This window comes from Pseudonaja textilis, chromosome 7, assembly GCF_049901715.1.
Source record: "Pseudonaja textilis isolate UNSWEBS1 chromosome 7, rPseTex1.2, whole genome shotgun sequence".
In the NCBI taxonomy this organism is placed as follows: domain Eukaryota; kingdom Metazoa; phylum Chordata; class Lepidosauria; order Squamata; family Elapidae; genus Pseudonaja; species Pseudonaja textilis.
The window spans coordinates 15,200,015-15,220,184 of record NC_141996.1 but is presented as its reverse complement, the minus strand read 5'-3'; the positions used below and the strand labels follow the sequence as shown (position 1 = coordinate 15,220,184).

Below are 20,170 nucleotides of genomic sequence, written 5' to 3'. Positions count from 1 at the left end.
GTTTTTATCTTCTTGAAGGAGGGGCCATTACCTTGCCGCCTTACACCCAAGTCGCCCGTGTTGTTGTAACTGCTCTTTCCTATGAGCAATCCTGCACACACGCACACTTGACACAGGCTCCTCAGGAACCTCTTCATCACTGCTGCCAGCCCCCACAATCTCTGAAGGCAGCAGTCCACTCCTTAATGGTCCTGGCCCCTCATCTGAGTCCTCGCTCTCCTCAGCTGTCCGCACCTGCTGCCGCCTAACCACAACAAAGGTCAACAGGTTCTAGCTTGTACATTGTGTGCCAAACAAATGATGAGTACCAGTACAAATCTTTTGTGTCAAAATGCATTGACTACCAAATTCAAAGCAGTTGAGTACTAAGGTACCACTGTAATAACTATAGTGTTAGAGTCTTCTAGTCGGAATATGCTTCGCACTCCCTTGTTTGTATTCGTGTGAATAGGGAGGAGCTTCTCTGAGGCATTTAGTCAAGTTAGTCTCTTGGCCAGGACTTAAATCCTGCTTATATGACCATTGCCTGGTAGCTGCTCTTCCTCCAGCCCTTCAAGGCCTTCCCTATGCCCTGTATACCAAACAAGGTCATCCGTGGATGACCATTTGCTGAAGCATGAAAGGAAACCATACTAGTGAATAAGGCTGTACAGTGTTGAGCTTTTGTTTGCAAATAGTAGTGTTAGTGAGCCATGGTGGCACAGTGGTTAGAATGCAGTATTGCAGACTAATTCTGCTGACTGCCAACTGCCAACAGTTTGGCTATTCAGTTTTCACGGGTGCAAGGTTGACTCAGCCTTCCATCCTTCCAAGGTTGATAAAATAAGGACCCAGATTGTTGGGGGCAATATGCTGACTCTGTAAACCACTTAGAGAGGGCTTTAAAGCACTTTGAAGCAGTATATAAGTCTAAGTGCTATTGCTATTATAGTATTATTTATAGAAATATCACCTAGATTTTAACTCCCATACATTTTTATTTGGGAATTAATTCAGCTGAACTAGCTAGGAATTATTTCTGAATAGATAGGCACAGAATTGGAATAAAATTGGTTGGATCTTCTCCCATATAGAAAGACTGGTCAATCTGATAATCACGTGGTACATATTAAACCCAATCTTATTGTGTGATTCCAAGAATTCTGTGAGGACCCAGAGTGTACACAAATGTAACAAAATCCAAAACATAAATAAATGTCCTTTAATGCCTCCAACTTGGCCCCACTGTTCAATAATTCTCAGTTGGAGATCAAACATACTCAAAAATAATCTTCAAAAGAAAGCAGTACAGTCTAAACTTAATGAGGTGAAATAAAAAACCAAACAATGATGAAATTTCCACAGCGGAACATGGTAAGTAATTACCAATTTCAAAGAGATAACAAGGCAGCATCTGTTGGAAGGACGCCAACCAAGATAACTTCAGCCCAAAATAAAACACACTTTGCTTCTGGCAATGCTGTGTATTAACCGTCTCTCTTATATACTAGTCTCCCCAGCTGCAACCACTGAGGGGGATCATGGCCGCTTCCTCTCTCATAAGCCAAGTTGTTTTCTCCTCCATTCCTCCCTGCGTGTCCTATGATGCAGAGAGCATGGGCCTGGTTCTTCCTCTGACTGCCCGGGCAGCCTCTGCCCTTCCCCAGCCTCCTCCACAACCTCTGGAGCCACACCTCAGCTGTTCCTCCTCTCCCTCAGAGTCCGACTCTACCAAGGGCACGACAAGTTTGTTATGATCACAGCTGCCTAAAGTTGGAGGGAAGGTTTCTTGTTGACATGATGTGAGAAACATACAAAAAAATAAGTATTCAATATACCTTCTTCCTCTTCTCCTGCTTGCCTCAAACTTGTCAAGCATAATTATTTTTCCTAGTCCATCATCTATTTGTACCATATACTCCAAATCAATGCATATCTATTTACAGACCACTGCTTTAAGCATTGTTTCCTGCCTGAGTGCTTAGACTAGAACAGAGGTCTCCAACCGTGGCAAACTTTAAGACTTGTGGATTTCAACTCCCAGAATTCCGCAAAGCAACTGAGGAATTCTGGGAGCTGAAGTTCACAATTCTTAAAGTTGCCAAGGTTGGAGACCCCTGGAGGAGAAGACCTCTCAAGTATCTTCCAACTCCGTTATTCTTGTTTTCAGTACAATATGCAAACGATGCACAGCTTTTCAGGCCTATTTTGTCAGAACAAAACAATTTCTCCCCCCCCCCCCACTCCACAAAGGACAATAAAAGGGCAATAAAAGGCAATAAAAGGCATTATTGCAAAATCATCAGAAATGAAAACCTCAACTTTTCCCACAACACCTGGAAATATGCTGAGACCACGGTTATTGAAAACCACAATTCCGAAGCCATCCTTGGGACAAGAGAAAATTTCCCCCAAACCAAACCAAGCCTTTTTGAGGAGGGGGGGCGGGAAGAGGTGTGGGGAGAGAGAGCAGAATAAGAATGTTTACTCTCTAGCTCTCGGAAATTGGTATTTCTCAGTGAAACATGATGAATCATCAGAGTAACTCTATAAAAGACATGCCAGGTTATTTTGCTAAACCATCAGAGTTCCAGCCTTCGGCATCCATTGAACCTGCAAGATGCATCCAAATTCTGCAGTCGCTTTTTTTCTGCTGCTGGGCATGTCCTGGTGTTTTAGGTTGCAGATTTCTGATGAGGATGATAGCGACGAGTTCACAAAACAGGAGCTGCAGTTTGCAGAGGTAAAGTGATTGATTTGTTAACTGACACATTCCTGCATCTGTTTTTCTTCTCTGTGTTGCTTTCTTCTCCATCAATATCTTATTCTCTATCACTAACACTATCAATATGGATGGAAACTAATCAAGGACAGAAACAACCTAGAATTAAGGAGACATTTCCTGACAATTAGAACAATTAATCAGTGGAATGACATACCTCCAGAAGTTGTGGGTGCTACAACATGGGAAGTTTTTAGGAGATTGGACAATTTTTGCCTGAAATGTTATAGGGTTTCTTGCTTGAGCAGTTGGACTGTTATTATTCTGATAACATGAATGGTACACTACAATAAAAAAGACCTGAACTTTTGTTTTGTGAATCTGTATGAAATATTATTACTTCTATTTCTAACTCTGCTAGTGGTTTTCTTTTATGTTACTATTGCCATCAGGACAGGGGTGGGATTCTACCAGACCGCACCTTATTCGCTAGAACCGGTTGTTAACGTTCTAAGCAGTTTGGAGAACCAGTTGTTAGAAGAAATTATTGGCCTAATCCTGTAAGGAAGCCACACCCACAGAACCAGTTGTTAAAAAATTTGAATCCCACCCCTGCATCTGGATTAAAGTACCCTATCGATAAACTGTTTTTCCCCCTCTTCTTTCTTCTCTCCAGCACTATTTAAAGACTCATTATAATCTCTGGTCAAGTCCCGCTGGCATCTTGAAGTCAGGGGATACATTTTCCACCAAACTTCGAGAAATGCAATCATTTTTGGGGTTAGAAGTCACCGGAAAGCTGAATGAAGAAACCTATGAGTTAATGAAGCAGCCCCGATGTGGAGTCCCTGATGTCGGAGAGTACAATTTTTTCCCTCGAAAGCCAAAGTGGTCCCATACTAATTTAACGTACAGGTGAGAAGCAGCTTGTCTGTAGCTCCAGGTCCAAACAATTTGTGCTGATGGATTTCCCGTGCCAGTGGCACCCATCATCTATGCTATAAGGGAGGAAAAAAAAAAAGTTGGTGCATAAGCACACCAACGTGCCTACCGTCCCTATCCAAATATACCTTTTGTATTCATATCCATTTCTTGTATTAATAATCATGTTTATTCTTATATCTGTTATCTAATACATATTTGACAAATTAAATAAATAAATAAAATAAAGACTGGACTAAAATTTGGAGGAGATTTGATGGACACGGTGGGTGAGGGAATGAGGCAAAGGAATAGGATGTTTTTAATAAAAATGACAATGTGATTTTGAATATCTTCTATATCCTCAGAGGGATTGTTTATTTTTATTTATGATAATATCATGCACAGCTTATTTGAGATGAATGTTATGTATTACATATGCAACTTTAAGATGAATGCTATGAAGCTGGTCGAACAGTATTTAAACAGCTTTAAACATGTTAAAGCAGCTTTCAGTAAACAAACCACAAGTCTCACCAACCCAAACAACCTAAATTATTTCCATTATGTATGAAATGTATCTTTTTACAGCCACTTCTAAAAATAAGGCAAATTTATTATTACTCTGTCAAAACAAAAAAACAAAAACCACCACACTTTGGGTGGCTGGAAAACCTACTTCAGTAAATATAGGAAAACTGCTGCTGTTTGCAAAATGAAAAGCATAAGAAAGAATACCACGTTATTGTTAAGTGAGTGTTTTGCAATCTTTTTCTGAGTCTTTAAAAAAAACATTTGGTTGATTTTGTTAGGATTTTAAATTACACCCCAGATTTGAAAAAGTCTGAAGTGGAGCGAGCTTTCAGAAAGGCATTCAAAGTCTGGTCTGATGTGACACCACTCAACTTCACCAGAATTCACAGTGGCGTAGCAGATATCATGATTTCCTTTGGACGAAGAGGTAAATAGACTGGACTGCCATCTGTCAGAAATGGTGCAGGGTCTCCTGCTTGGGTGGGGGGGTTGGACTAGATGACCTACAAGGTCCTTTCCAACTCTGTTCATCTGTTAAAAAAATAGTGAGGAAATGGCTGCCATTGGTATTTTCTTGGTGAAGCCATGGAGGACAGGATTACTACTAGTTTTGATGGGTGTTTGGTAATGCTGGAATCACAAGCAACTTATCCAAAATCCTGGAGAGCAATGGTGGGAAAAGACTAGCATTATCTTCTTTGTATTTGAGAACTTTTTGTATGTATGCATTTGATTGATAACATGAAATGGTGGACTTTATTTGTAGCTGGCCTGAATCCAGCTTCAGGATTTTTCAGTACTTTACTTGTTTTTGTGTGTTAACAGAAGGATTATTGTTTGATTTGATTGTCAATTAAGCATATTAATTAATGGTATTTATTACTGTTCCATATGTTTGTAGAACATGGTGACTTCTATCCTTTTGATGGACCTTCTGGTCTCCTGGCTCATGCTTTCGCTCCTGGACCAGGTTCTGGAGGAGATGCTCATTTTGATGAGGATGAATTGTGGTCAACCGATTCCAAAGGTAACTAAAATGGTTTTTTAAAAAAGCATTTCCACTCCTTTCATGTTATTTGGTTCTGTTTGATGCCAATGCTTAACCAGCGACTTTTTTCATAAGCAGACTTTCCCTTTGGGGGAGATACATGAATATGATTCATCATTGTTCAGCTTCACAATTTCAAAGTCAATACTAGCAGAGATGTTAATACTACCTTATCAATACCAATTGCATCAATTAATGTACTTCCTACTTGCACAACGGTGAACGTATATTCCACTGAATTCAGATCAGATAAATGGTGGATAACTTTAGGTGTTAACAGCACTTATCTAGCCTTGAAAACTAAGCAGAGTCTATATTTGGCTGAAGTTCAGAAAAGAATTCCAGAGCTGTTGGGAAAAGTTCCTGAAAGCCAGTTCTGTTCTGCTGCCAAGAAAACAGTGGAGACTTTTAAGAAGAGACTGTACAGACTCTTGTCCAGAATGGTATAGGGACCTGTTTAAGGAAGCTGTCAAGAATCAACACTGACTCAAAGGCACCAGGGTGGGGGGTGGGGGAACCATCTACAGGTAGTCCTCAACCACAAATGAGCCCAAAATTTTTGTGGCTAAGTGAAACATTTGTGAGTTTTGCCCCATTTTATGACCTTTCTTGCCACATTTGTTAAGTGAATCACTGCAGGTGTTAACTTAGTTACACTTAGTTGCTAAGTGAATCTGGCTTCCCCATTGACTTTGCTTTTCAGAAGGTCACAAAACTGGGTCATATGAAACCGGGACACTGCAACCGTCATAAATATGAATCAGTTGCCAAGCATGTGGATTTTGATCGCATGATCATCAGGATGCTGCAAGGGTCATAAGTGTGAAAAATGATAATAAGTCACTTTTTACTATGCCATTGTAACTGTCACTAAACAACTGTTGTAAGTTGAGGCTACCTGTATGAACTTCTCCAAAAATGGAAGTGGGGGGGAATAATCAGAGTATATTTCTAGAGACATAACGGCAGCCATCTTCATAACCCCCAAAGTCCTTGGAGGCTAAAAACCCTAGTAAAAATAAGAAAGTTAGCCTCCAGATGCAAACAGATAGCCTAACCCCCAACTTTCCTATCTATGTTGGTAAGTAATGTAGCTAAGGATACAATTTCAATTCATGGAAAGTGAAAATATTGGAGGAGCCTGTAAGATTAATTAAACAAACACTTAAATGATGGTGGTTGTTTTTTTGAATGCCAACAAAAGAAACAAAAGGTAGAAACCAGGTTTTTAACCTGACAAAATTAGGATGCAAGTTTGGTTGCTTTCTTGACACAAAGGCATACTGTTTCCTAGGATATAATTTGTTTCTCGTGGCTGCCCACGAATTTGGTCATGCTCTGGGACTCGAGCATTCCAGAGATCCAGGAGCTCTGATGTATCCAATCTACACATACACAGGGAACACTGGTTTCTTGTTGCCAGATGATGATGTACAAGGGATCCAGACTCTTTATGGTAAGCTGGTGTTTTGAGGTTTCTTCTGTTTATTGAAACACTGTGCCAAAACCTGTCTTGCAATTTCTTACATTTTTTCTTCTTCTTCTTCTTCTGCAAAAGAGGTGTTTGCTTTTCTCTCTTATTTTCAGAATGCTTGAATGTTTATTTGAATTTCTCTTGGTGGTATAATCACGGGTGGGATTCAAAAATCCCAGCAACCAGTTTGCTGCCCAGTTGCTGGGTGGACGTGGCCATGGTGGGTATGGCCTATTGGAACTTCCGGTTTGCTGCCCAGTTGCTTGGTGGAAGTGGCCATGGTGGGCGTGGCATACCAGAACTTCCGGGAAGGCTGTTTTTCACCTTCCCAAGGGTCCAGAGGTTTCCCTCGGGCCTCTGAGAGGACAAAAATGGCCTCCCCAAGCTCTGGAGGCCCTCCAGAAGCCGGAAACAGGCGCGTTTCCCTATTTCTGATACTTCCGGTAGGGCCTTTTCCCCCCTCCCAGAATCTCCACACAGACCCTGAACTTAACCTGCATCGAAAATGGGCTGCATGAAGACTCCTGGGAGGAGAGGGAAGGGGTGGATGGGGCCAGCTGGTCGGTTCAAATACCAGTTCGTTGAACCAGATGCAAATTTAACATCCATTTCTCCTGAACTGGTCCGAACCAGTAGAATCCCACCCCTGGGTGTAATCGACTTTACTTTATTTTGAAGCAATACCAAACTGCTGGTCTTGTGGTTTATCATTCCTGATCTTTCCATGACTTTGAAAGTTTCCTAACTGTCCATCTCCAATCTTTTTTTAAAAAGCAAAACAAACAAACAAAAACTAAGGAGAACTGTTCCTGGTAAGAGATTTAATGAAAGTATGGGAAAATTGGAAGCAGCACAACATTTGTATAAGTTTCTTTCATCAACATAAATGTGAAGAGATAGGGGGAAATGCAAAACATTTCATGCATTCTACAAATGTTGTTTAATTAGTGCATCACCCAAAGTCTTAGAACAACATGCATAAATAATGATGGACTAATAGGATCACAATATGTAATCTATATTTAATAAATAAACAATGTATTGATCCAGGTGCAGGAGATCATGATCCCCATCCTGATCATCCAAAAACCCCTGAGAAATGCAGTGAAAACTTAACACTTGATGCTATCACAGAATTTCGAGGAGAAATGATGATATTCAAAGAAAGGTAAATCATAAATGAACCATGAAGGATTTATCTGCTATTTATGACTTCATGAGATATTTTACTGATTAAGAGAGGCAATGATTAATTGTAGGATTAAATTGCTCCAAGAGAGCCTGCAGATCTTGAGATCTGTATGGATATACGCTTCCAAATTTTAGAGATGAAAACATAGCAACAATCTCTTCCTCTAACCAATGATTATGATGATGTTAAAGACCAATTGACTGCATTGTATGCTGACTTTATTTATCCATTAATGGCTTGTTTTGTATTGTGTAAAATTAATCTAACCAAAAGCAAGCAAAATCAGCAAATATCCATTGTATTACCTTCTGCAAAACAGATTGTGCATTATGTAGATATCATCCTTATCTTCATCACCACTATTTAGAATTAGAATAACAGAGTTGGAAGGGACCTTGGAGGTCTTCTAGTCCAAGCCCCCTCCTTAGGCAGGAAACCACTTCAGACAAATGATTGTCCAATCTCTTCTTAAAAACTTCCAATGTTGGAGCGTTCACAACTTCTGGAGGCAAGTTATTCCACTGATTAATTGCTCTAACAGTCATTAAATTTCTCCTTAGTTCTAGGTTGCTTCTCTCCTTGATTAGTTTCCATCCATTGCTTTTTGTCCTGCTCTCAGGTGCTTTGGAGAATTTTATTTAACACTTTTATGTGTGTGTGCTTTTAGGAATTAGCAGCCTGTAAGTTTGGGTTGCTTGACCATTAGGGTCTGCCTAGAATTATACTTGCAATCAAAATATCTTGAGATCAATCCAAGTCAAATTGGGCATCACTAAAGTGATTCCAGATGAACATTTCCAAATGTACTTCTTGAGTCTGAGACTTAATGAAGTTGACCTATAGAGTATCTCAGAAGGTTGGATGAAAGGTTGTTGAAAACTGTGCTCATATTTTAGGCCTATTCTCTGCTTGCATTTATCCATGACATGCTAGAACCTTCAATATCCCTTTTGGCTCTGTCCCCATTCCGTTGCATTATTTCATTCCCAGCCCTTGATCGATACAAGCTTCAACTGCCATTAACTGTCCTGGTGTTAATGCTTTCCCTCTGATTTCAAGAATATCTCCCGCAGGAATAAAATCTGTTAGGCCTGGAAGGAGCTTGAAGGGAAGAGATTAGAAACAGACAACAAATGGAGGACAGGCGTCACTGGTGTCTGTGTGTGCATGTGGGGGAGTTTAATAAAAAAAAAATTCCAATATTGTTTTCTGCCAATATGAGAATGTATGCATTCCTCAATTTAATTTAAAATTTCAAACTGAAGTTCAACAAAGGGGAAAACCTTTAGTAACTCCAAAAATACATGGTCTTTGTTATTTCTTATTTATCTCCATCTCTTTTTATTTCTGATTCCTAGAATAAGAAAACTGACATAACATATGGTGCTATTGAACATATACATGATAATAAATGTGATTTATAATTTGAATATTTATATTCAAGTTTTTAATTGCTTTTTTATTGTCAGCTAGTGATACTCCATGATGGTTATTATAAAAAGAACAATAAACATTAGCAATTACATTAAAAGCAAAGTGTTTTTAAGTCCTTGCGAAATGCAAGCCCAGAGTTCAATTCCCTCAATTCAATTGTGCAGCTTAATGGTTGTTGTATTTATTGGTAGGTACACAATATTGTCTCGATTCCAGAGAATCAAGTTCTAGAACCAATCAGTACATTTAATAAAATTTTGGCACTTTATAACAAAACTTTCCTCTTCCGATTAGGTTTTTTTGGCGCTTACATCCTCAGATGGTTGAAGCAGATTTGGTGCAGATTAGATCATTTTGGCCAGAAATTCCAACCAAAATTGATGCAGCATATGAACACTCGGACAGGGATCGTGTGCTGCTTTTTCGGGGTAAGTTAATAAAGATTTTTTTAAAACAGTTTGAATTATGTCATCCTTTTTATCAAAAGTAATATTCCAATTTCAGAAGGGAATGAAAATTAAAAATAAATTATGAATCTGCAGTTACAAATATAATTCTAACATTCTAAAGTTACAATTAAAATAAAATGTAACATCATTTAAACATAAATATCTGTTCAGGTTCAGACTTCCTTGTTTTGAATGGGGAGATATAGAATTTCCAGTGTTCTCTTGGATACGTTTCTAGAAATTATAGGACTGAAGGTTAAATTAGTCCTTCATAGAAAAACTATAGCAGACTTCATAGAAGTCTTCACTATTATTATATGCCAGTATCAGAATGATCATTAAGGAACTTCATGGCATCACAAGACCTTTTCATTGTTTTGCTACACTTATTAATGCAATTTCCCCTAATAAAAACTACGGTATATTAGAATGGGTAAGGTTTCAATAAAGTCAAGTCTTTCAAATCTCACTAATTTTTCCATGGTAAACTCAAAGAAGTTTTGTTTTTAGAAATCAAATTCAAACTCCAACAGGATGCTACCTCTGATATATAAAATAAAAGTGAAAGTATTTTATACCCTTTATTCACCACCACTTTCTCCTTGTGAAATAATTCTTGCTTGATCTCACTACCCGACAAAGAAAACTTGAGATTTATAATGATTATTATGTAAATTACGACAATGTGTTTTCTACTTCTTTTACAGGCAGAAAAGTTTGGGCTTTGAATGGTTATGATATAGTAGAGGGCTACCCTAAAAAAATTTATGAATTGGGTTTGCCAAAATCCATAAAGACAATAGATGCAGCTGTCCATATCAGTGAGACTGGGAAAACTCTCTTTTTTACAAGAGAAAAATACTGGAGGTAGGTTGAATATTTTTCTCACTATCTTTTGATGAGAAGCATATGTCTTTGAATCAAATTTGATTCAGGGTGACCTCATGGTTATGTTCATGCAATTTTCATGACAATACAGGAATGGTTCGTCATTTCCTTCTTTTTACTTTTTTTGTCAATCCTGGACTTTCCAATTTTCTCCCATTCAAGCAGGTATCTGATCTGACACTATTTGTCTGCACTAGGTACATGCAGCCAGGTGCTTCCATTTCCTATGAGATTGTAGTCAAATTATTCAGTCTTTCTCACGTGTTCACTTGTTCTGGTTCATAAATTTCATGGTGTACTAAAACACTTTTAATTAATGGGGCATTCAATTATTCAGATTTACAGTTGTCCTAGAACAAATCCAAGGAAACAATAGGAATCACCATTATGATTAAGGATATTAGACCAAGAAAATGTTACTATTAACAAGTAAATTATTGTATGATGGTCACAGAGTCAGCCAGATGTTTAGACTGGATTGGAATTTTTGTCCACCAATCAAGTCCTTCCCAAGAACTTGGGATAGGCAGGTGATGTTTGATAGTGATAGTGTTATTATTAAAATAAATGTCATGGAAAATTCTCATTAGGAAAATATTCCCTGAGTTTTAAGCCATCAGTATAATTCTGTTGATCTGTTGATGTTTAAGCTTACTCTGACTTTTCTGTTGCAGAGTATGAAACCATTAGAGTTGATTGTGTAACAACCCCCCCCCTCACTATATAAGACCATAAAAAAAACCATATGTGTGTGTGGGGGGAGTGTATCCTGACATAGGAAATATACTTTTTTATATAAGTTCTAACACACAGTGGTGCACTGCTGCTGGTAACTGTGATGAAATGTAGTGAGGAGGTGAGTTGCCAATAAAAGGAGATGTGTACCAGTGGAGTAAGAGACAATATACCTTGAATGTTATGTGTAAGAGAAAGAAGTTGAAGACAGACTCTCCCCAATAGTCCTCAGAGTATATGGTAGATACAGACAATAGAGTCCTCAGTTTGGCAAGATTCTGTCTAAAGGAGAGAGATCAGCTTGGAAGAATTACTAATTCTTCACTCTTGGTTTTAGGTCTGACAGTATCTTTCAGGTGCCATTCAAGTGTTTTTTTTTTAGCACTTTATGTTATTGACAAACCATTACTTTAATATGGGATATTATGCTTTCCCTGTTGTAACTTGTGTTTCAAAGAAATCCTTGATAAAGAACTGCAAAACATAGAATGCTGTAAATAAACCATGGATAACAGTACTAACAGCTTTTCATTTGTTTTCCTCTTCAATGTAGTTTTGATGAAGAGAATCAGATCATGGACAAAGGCTACCCTAGATTTATACAAGATGACTTCCCAGGAATCGGTCGCCGAGTAGATGCAGTCTATCAGAAAAATGGTATGCATGTTTGATTTTTGACGGGGATATTTGGGGAGCTTCCAGCCTTCTTAAGTAATTCCTCTTTCTTTTGGTCCATCATTGCCACAGCCCTGGAAAGATTGGTTGACTTTCCATCTTAGTTTCTACAAAATCATAAAGTAGTATTTTCCTGGGACATTGACTCTTGTTTTAAACTGTCATAACATATCCAACCTACCTAAAAGACACCAAAGTAAGGGAGGGTCCTTTGAAAAGTTATGGGAGATTAAAGTAAAAGATAGTTTCAGCCTCCTTCTTGAAGGGACCTAACCAAACCATTAGGCCCCTCCTCCAAATTTCACACTACTCTTAGCACTCCCTTCCTTGTAATATTAAACAGTGCTCTTTTTATTTGGAGATTTGAAATCCAAGCTCTACAAAGACATGGACTTCTTTGACCAGACATCTCTGGATATTATACTTAATCTAAGCTAAAAGGCCGAGAAGTCATTGGATAGGACCAATACTGAATGTTGAAATAGCAGAATGGATAGAACGTTGACCAATTTCATTTTGCTACTTCAGACAAGATCAAATATTCAGAGGGTACAAGGGTCTAGAAGGGAGGTAACTGAAAATTTCAGACAAATCAGCCATCAATAGACCCATAGAGATAAACTACAGTTACACACCATTCAAAAGACATAATAAAAATCTAGGAATTAGGCAATAAACATCCCTTCTACCAGTCAGCCTCAGATGTATCATCACCAGGCAAACGATCAGGCAGAAAAGAAGATACTAATCAAGGAACCATCAAGGAGAAAATCACATCCCTATCAAAAGTGGTAGGACATGCTACAATATATTGACAGAGAGAGAACCCCACATTCGCTTGCATTGATGATGTAACCTAGCTAAAGCATCTGCAGCAAACAATCAAGCTCAGAGAGCACCAAGAATACTACATGGTTCAACCGTAAACTATAAATACTCTTTGACTAAAAATTTCATCCTTCACCTAATCTGGGTGGGAATATCCTATGCATAGAATTAACTTCCTGGAGTATCCTGCGGATGGAAGCAAACTCATAATCTAATCCTCATGTTGTTGTTTTTTAAATGCATTCAATACTAGCAGCAATATGGTAGCAGTACCAAGCGGTATATTTAAAAAAATCAATTTTCATCTTTTACAGGCTATTTATATTTCTTCAATGGACCACTGCAGTTTGAATACAGCATCTGGGATGAAAGAATTAGTCGTGTCTTGAGAACTAACTCAATCTTTTGGTGCTGAACATATTAAGCCAGGTTCTGAACTGTGGAATAATTTGCTACTCGTGAAAAATAATACTGTACTTGTATATATATATTTTTAACCTAAAAGCTTGATTCTGTGAACAAGCTTAGATAATGTTGTCACTGTTTTTATATTGTACATATGGGACATATAGCTATCAGTCTGGAACTGAGTTAAATGGAAAGGGTTTAGCTTTTCATAACGTATCAACGTTTTGTATGGATTAACACTATTTAATAGTTGAATAAATAAAAAGACCATCTTGCTATTGTTCAATAAGAACATTAAAAATGGGGGAGGGAAGTGGGGGATGCACATTTCTGAATTTCAGAATCTCGTGGAGTTGATTGTTCACATCAAGAATCAGTCAGTGATCTTGAAAAGACATAGTTTGGCAGCATCCTGAGAATTTAAACAGTTTAATTAATTTATTTTTTTTTAAAAGAGTTTTAATTTAAATTAAGTTTCTAGCGGGTGCTATGGAGGAATAGCTCAGGTGATGCTTGATGACCTGAAGGTAAATTAATCAATCTACAGATAGTCCTTGACTTACGACCACAATTGAGTCTAATATTACTGTTGCTAAGTGTGACAGTTATTAAGTGAGGGTTGCTCCACTTAACAACCTTTCTTGCCATAGTTGTTTAAGTGAATCACTGCAGTTGTTAAATTAATAACAAGGTTCTTAAGTGAATCTGGGTTCCCCGTTGACTTTGCTTGTCAGAAGGTCACAAAAGGTAATCACATGACCTTGGGACACTGCAACCGTCATAAATATGAGTCAGTTGCCAAGCCTCTGAATTTGGATCACGTGACTATGGGGATGCTGCAATGCAGGGCTGTGAAACTCCTGGCCCGCGGGCTGGATGCGCCATGAGCTTGCCACGCCTACCCCTGGTTTAGCAAAGGGGGAAAAGTCCCAATACATCAGGTGATGCTGACATGATGACATCAGTTTGTCACCCCTGCTGCAATGGTTGTAAGCAGGGGTGGGATTCAAATTTTTTAACAACCGGTTCTGTGGGTGTGGCTTAGTTGGTGGACATGGCTTGGTGGTCATGTTATTGGCTGGGCATGGCCAACTCAATATCGCTCACATTGAGGCACATATCTCCTTGCCTGGCCTCTCATGACGGTGGGGATGCTGCAACAGTTGTAAGTGTGAAAAACGGTCATAGCCCACTTTTTTTCAGTGCCATTGTATCTTTGAATGGTCACTCCACACAAGCAAAGTACCAGCAAAGGATGGGAAAAATCTCAAGAGAAGTTCCAGAGACAGGAAGTCTAGTCCTGCCAAGAACGTAATAAGGGTTAATGGAGAGGCAGTTTCTGTAAGCAACACCAGAATGTTTCCTTCCTGCCTTCCTTATAGGATTAGGCCAGTAATTTCTTCTAACAACCGGTTCTCCGAACTGTTTAGAATGTTAACAACCAGTTCTAGCGAATAGGTGCGAACCTGTAGAATCCCACTCCTGGTTGTAAGTGTGAAAATGTCCATTACCTGTAATTTGGGGAAAAACATTTTTCAGGATAATGCCTCAAATCTTAAGGATGAAAGTAAGTGGGGGAAGGGGGTGTTATGAGCCTAAATTTAAGTATAAATTAAGACCTCAAACAATAAGGTTTTTTCCCCTAAAAATCATAAAGAAATCTTAAAGGAGAACCATGGAAAATGTACAATTGAAGATCATTTCCAGAGTCCTAGATTCTTAGAGGAATGTGAATCTCATATATTTTTTTTAATAAGAGCATTTTAGCAACAAAAAATTGAAAAGCATATTTCCTCATTTTGCAAGGAAAGAGACCGTTATTTTAATTTTTTTCCCATTCATTTTGTATTTAGTGTAACACTGTCTACAAATTCCTAGCATTTAGATAAAATATGTGAAGTTATATTTATGTTCTTCCTTATGTTATGCTATGTGTGTGTATGTGTGTATGTTTAAAAAGTCACAAATAAAGTGAATAAATAAAATGTGCATTTTTTTTCCTGTCCAGCATTTATGTTGTTTAAATTAAGAGAAAACATGGAGACCATTTTGTAAAGATAAAATAACATGTAAAATAACATATTGCCCAAATCAGATTATTACCCAACTGTATTCTTCTTGGGTTATTTTTCTTCTTGGGCATTATTATCTTGCATTGATAATCCATTACATGAAGTTTTGGAAGCAAAGGCAACATTAAGATATCTAACAGCCTTGTCCTCCATATTCCTTTCCTAACCAGATGAAACATTACAGGATGGCTTCAGTTATCTATCTACATTTCTGTTCCTTAGATTAGATGTTGGTAGCATTCTGTGAACATGCAGAAGCCTAAATGCAAACTAATAAAACACAATTGCTATATTCAGTGATGCTCCCCCAATAAACTATAATGTGCCTTAATGGGATGGCCTGGTTCACACGACATGTTGATGCGATGAGCGGTTTTCCCATGACACATTGAATCCCAAATGACTCAACTGCATTTAAACCCAATCTAGCAAGTTTTGTAACAAAAGCTGTGCAGCGTTATTGGATCAAGAAATTGTTGGAACTATGAAAGGTACAGTTATCTCACTTTGAAAAGACGAATTAGGAGAATGGTAGAATAAATGTTGCATCTATGTTTTTTCATTGAACAGTGGTACCTTGTATTTGTTAATTGTTTTCTTGGAAGCGTGATGAGTTCTAAAAATGATGAGTACCAAACAAACACCTGATTTACTATCTGTAGAGATTCTCAGTCATCCAGGTGATGGTTGTCCCAAAGATGCTTTTTCAGGAGGCAACTGGGCTTTCTTGTTTTTTTTTCTTTGAAGACCTGGATGGCTGAGAATCTCTACAGATTTTTAGCTATACAATTTGGGATGGATACCCTTTGAATGGTGTGGGAGTAGGAATGGATTTCCAGAGAAAAAATTGCAGACTACAGGAACCAAGAGGACTACTTAGGTGACCCTGATGACACATACACCTCCAAGTGCTTCAATGACCCTCTAAAAGGATGCAAATGACCAGCCAACCACAAGGAATATAAATCCTTCCATTCCACACTATGCTGCAGAGCTGAAGAAGCTTCTTGGATAAGAAGCGAAAGATGTTGAGACTCTAGAAAAAGTACGGAAAGGAGCAACCAGGATGATTAGGGGACTGAGACTAAAACATACAAAGAACAGTTACAGGAAATGGGCATGGCTAGTCTAGTGAAGAGAAGGACCAGGGGAGACATGATAGCAGTTTTCCAATATTTGAGGGGCTGCCACCGAGAGGAAGGAGTCAAGCTATTTTCTAAAGCGCCTGTAGGCCAGACAAGGAACAATGGATTGAAACTGAACAAGGAGAGATTTAACCTGGAAATAAGGAGAAACTTTCTGACAGTGAGAAAAATCAACCAAATGAACAGCTTGCCCTCGGGAGTTGTGGGAGCTTCATCACTTGAGACTTTCAAGAAGAGATTGGACTACTATTTGTCAGAAGTGGTGTAGGGTCTCCCACTTGGGCGGGGGGTTGGACTCCATGACCTATAAGGTCCCTTCCAACTCTGATTATCTGTTAACTGTCTTCAAAGAGAAAACAAGAAAGTCCAGTTGCCTCCTGAAAATGCACCTTTGGGATACCAGACTTACACATGTTTTGGCCGGGAAGGACTTCCTGTCTGTTCCTTTTCCCATGTCAATGACATTCCCAGCATGACCAAGTTCCTGTCCACCCTCTATGGCTGTGCCCCTCTTCCTTTTGCAGCAACCTTCCTGGCATGGCGAACTTCCTTTCCATTCTCCGCAGCTGTCCCCCTCTTTCTATTACAGTGTGTCAAGTACCAAACAAACAATGAGTGCCAGACAGGGGTGCAATTCTACCAGTTCGCACCTATTCTCTAGAACTGGTTGTTAACATTCTAATCAGTTTGGAGAACTGGTTGTTAGAAGAAATTACTGCCCTAATCCTGTAAGGAAGACAGGAAGGAAACATTCTGGTGTTGCTTACAGAAACTGCCTCTCCGTTAACCCTAATTACATTCTTGGCAGGACTAGACTTCCTGTCTCAGGAACTTCTCTGGAATTTTTTCCCCTCCTTTGCTAGTACTTTGCTTGTGTAGAGTGACCATTCAAAGTTACAATGGCACTGAAAAGAGTGACTTATGACCATTTTTCACACTTACGACTGTTGCAGCATCCCCACAGTCATGAGAGACTAGGCGAGAAGATGCGTGCCTCGATGTGCGTGATATTGAGTTGGCCATGCCCAGTCAATAACATGACCACCAAGCCATGCCCACCCAGTCACATGACCAACAAGACATGCCCACCACCTAAGCCAGTGATGGAGTATCCAGAATCTCTGGAAGCAAGCCATTCCATTGATTCATTGTTATAACTGTCAGGAAATTTCTCCTTATTTATTAGCTATATTATCTCCTTATTATCTATTATTTTGCTTATTTCTAGGTTGATGTCATGGTGATTCTCGGTCATCATTATTTCTAGGTTGTTTCTCTCCTTCATTAGTATCCATCTGTTGCTTCTTGTCCTGCCTTCAGGTGCTTTGGAGAATAGGTTGACCATCTCTTCTTCGTGGCAACTCCTTGAGATACTGGAGCACTGCTAATATGCCACCCTGGTCCTTTTCATGAAACTAGACATTCTGCAACCATTCTTCCTATGTTTTAGATTCCAGTCCCTAATAATCTGTCATTCTTCTTTTCTCCTTGCTTAAAGACAGTAATTGGGACCAGACTTTGCATCACTAAGCAATGCAGCCACAAAGCACGATCTGGTGATATGTAAATTTCCTGGTTATAATATAGAAAGGACGTTTATTTTAAAGAAGCTACTGATTTCTGAATTGCAAAGAGCTGGTAAAATTCTCTGAACCCAACACTAGATGTCACTTTTTTCTTGTCATTTAATTTGCATTGAAACAGAAAAAAAATGTAAAAGAAAAGACATGCAAGAACCCCAGCTACACTGCAGGTGGGATAATTTTTAGGAAAGAAGGAAAGAAAGAAAAATAATAGAAACATTTCATTTATTCATTTTTTAATTCATTCATTCCCCAAAGTCCCACATAGCAAGCTATAAATATAATCTACAATTTGGCATTAGCTAAAATAGTTTATTTATTGAATTTGTATAGCTGCCCATCTCAATGACCACAACTGAGCCTCAAATTTCCATTGCTAAGCAGGACAGTTGTGCAGTGAGTTTTATCCCATTTTATAACCTTTCTTGACACAGCTGTTAAGTGAATCACTGCAGCTGTTTAGTTAGGAACATGGTTGTTAAGTGAATCTGGCTTCTCCATTGACTTTGATTGCCAGAATGTCGCAAAAGAATAGAACAGAACAGAATAGAATAGAATTCTTTATTGGCCAAGTGTGATTGGACACACAAGGAATTTGTCTTGGTGTAAACACTCTCAGTATACATAAAAGAAAAGTTACATTCATCAGGAGTCGAAAATCATAAAGTACAACACTTAATAATAGTCATAGTGTACAATAAGCAATCAAATCATACTAGGAAACAGTCCATATAAATTCTTAGGATACAAGCGACAAAGTTATAGTCATACAGTCACAAGTGGGAGGGATGGGTGATAAGGAATGATAAGAAGATTAATAGTAACAGTAATGCAGACTTTGTAAATAGTTGGACAGTGTTGAGGGAATTATTTGTTTAGCAGAGTGATGGCATTCAGGAAAAAAGTGTCCTTGTGTCTAGTTGTTCTGGTGCGCAGTGCTCTATAGCGTCATTTTGAGGGAAGGAGTTGAAACAGTTTATGTCCGGGATGTGAGGGGTCTGTAAATATTTTCACATAAATATTTTCACACAAAAGATGATCACATGGCCCCTGGAAACTATCATAAATACATGAGGTTTGCCAAGTGCTTGAATTTTGATCATGTGACCAGAAGAATGTGTCAACTCTGAAGCGAACCTGGCTGAAGCCATCTTGTGCTACCTCATAGTTGCCATGATGCCTGAGAGAGGGAAGGGAGCGGGGAAGTAGTTAGCCCAGCTAACAGTCAAAATAAAAAGTTTTCCTCTGGCAACTAAGGCCATCATAACAGGTGGTTGATGAAGGAGCAGAGGAGTCTGTATTCATTGGACAAGGCGACTCATGACACCTGGGAGGGGGGAAGTTTTACTCTTTTAATTAGGTGAAAATCGTGGGAACTTTCAGAGCTGGTTTTCACCAACTGTCTCGATATAATGTATTCAATGAACATGTTCTTTGAGGAATCTACCTGCCTCAGAGTTCTACTTTCAATGGGTGCATTACTCAGAATGCTGACAAAATGCTGCAATGATCATGTGAAAAAGGGTCATAAGTCAAAGTTGTAACTTTGAATGGTCACTAAATGAATGGTTGTAAGTTGAGAACTACCTGTACTTTCTTAACCAGGTAACTTTTCAAGGAGTGGAGAACTGTTATCTCCCACTACAGATTTCTCTTTGCAAAGCTAAAATTTCCCAGTCTCTACAACTTCTCTTGTTTTATTGTAAATAATCCTGAAAGCTTTGACAATTGGTTGGTTTTACATTTTTAATTAAAAGTAAAATTGAAAAATATATAGTTGGCCCTTTCAACTCACATCCACATAGATTATTGCAACAATTAGCAAGACTATTATTAGTTGTGAATGCATTTCTTTCCCTTGATCTTGAATACTGGAAAGTCCCAGTGAAACTTTACCTCATGGGTCTGTGGTGAAAACAAATTGACTCAGAATCCTTTCAAGTTTTGAGGATATTTTATTTGGTTTCAAGCAGTGGAACGTTTCACAAAGTGAAATCCTTCTCTCTCTATTTTCTCATGTTCAGAAATGAGTTCCAGATTTTAGTAAAAGAGAATATATGTAACTCTGTGTTGAACTGTGAAG

At 38.5% G+C, this 20,170-nt stretch overlaps 1 protein-coding gene across 1 annotated transcript; it reads left to right on the top strand.

The window, feature by feature from the left end:
- The first annotated feature begins 2,554 nt into the window (after positions 1-2,554).
- LOC113440481 (collagenase 3-like) lies at positions 2,555-15,276 on the top strand. Its single transcript, XM_026706899.2, has 10 exons — positions 2,555-2,722; positions 3,378-3,616; positions 4,435-4,583; positions 5,058-5,183; positions 6,499-6,660; positions 7,729-7,846; positions 9,599-9,732; positions 10,461-10,620; positions 11,930-12,033; positions 13,194-15,276. Exons 1-10 carry the CDS (start codon positions 2,600-2,602, stop codon positions 13,292-13,294), a joined length of 1,416 nt encoding a protein of 471 aa, XP_026562684.1. The 5' UTR covers positions 2,555-2,599; the 3' UTR covers positions 13,295-15,276.
- The last annotated feature ends 4,894 nt before the right edge of the window (positions 15,277-20,170 follow it).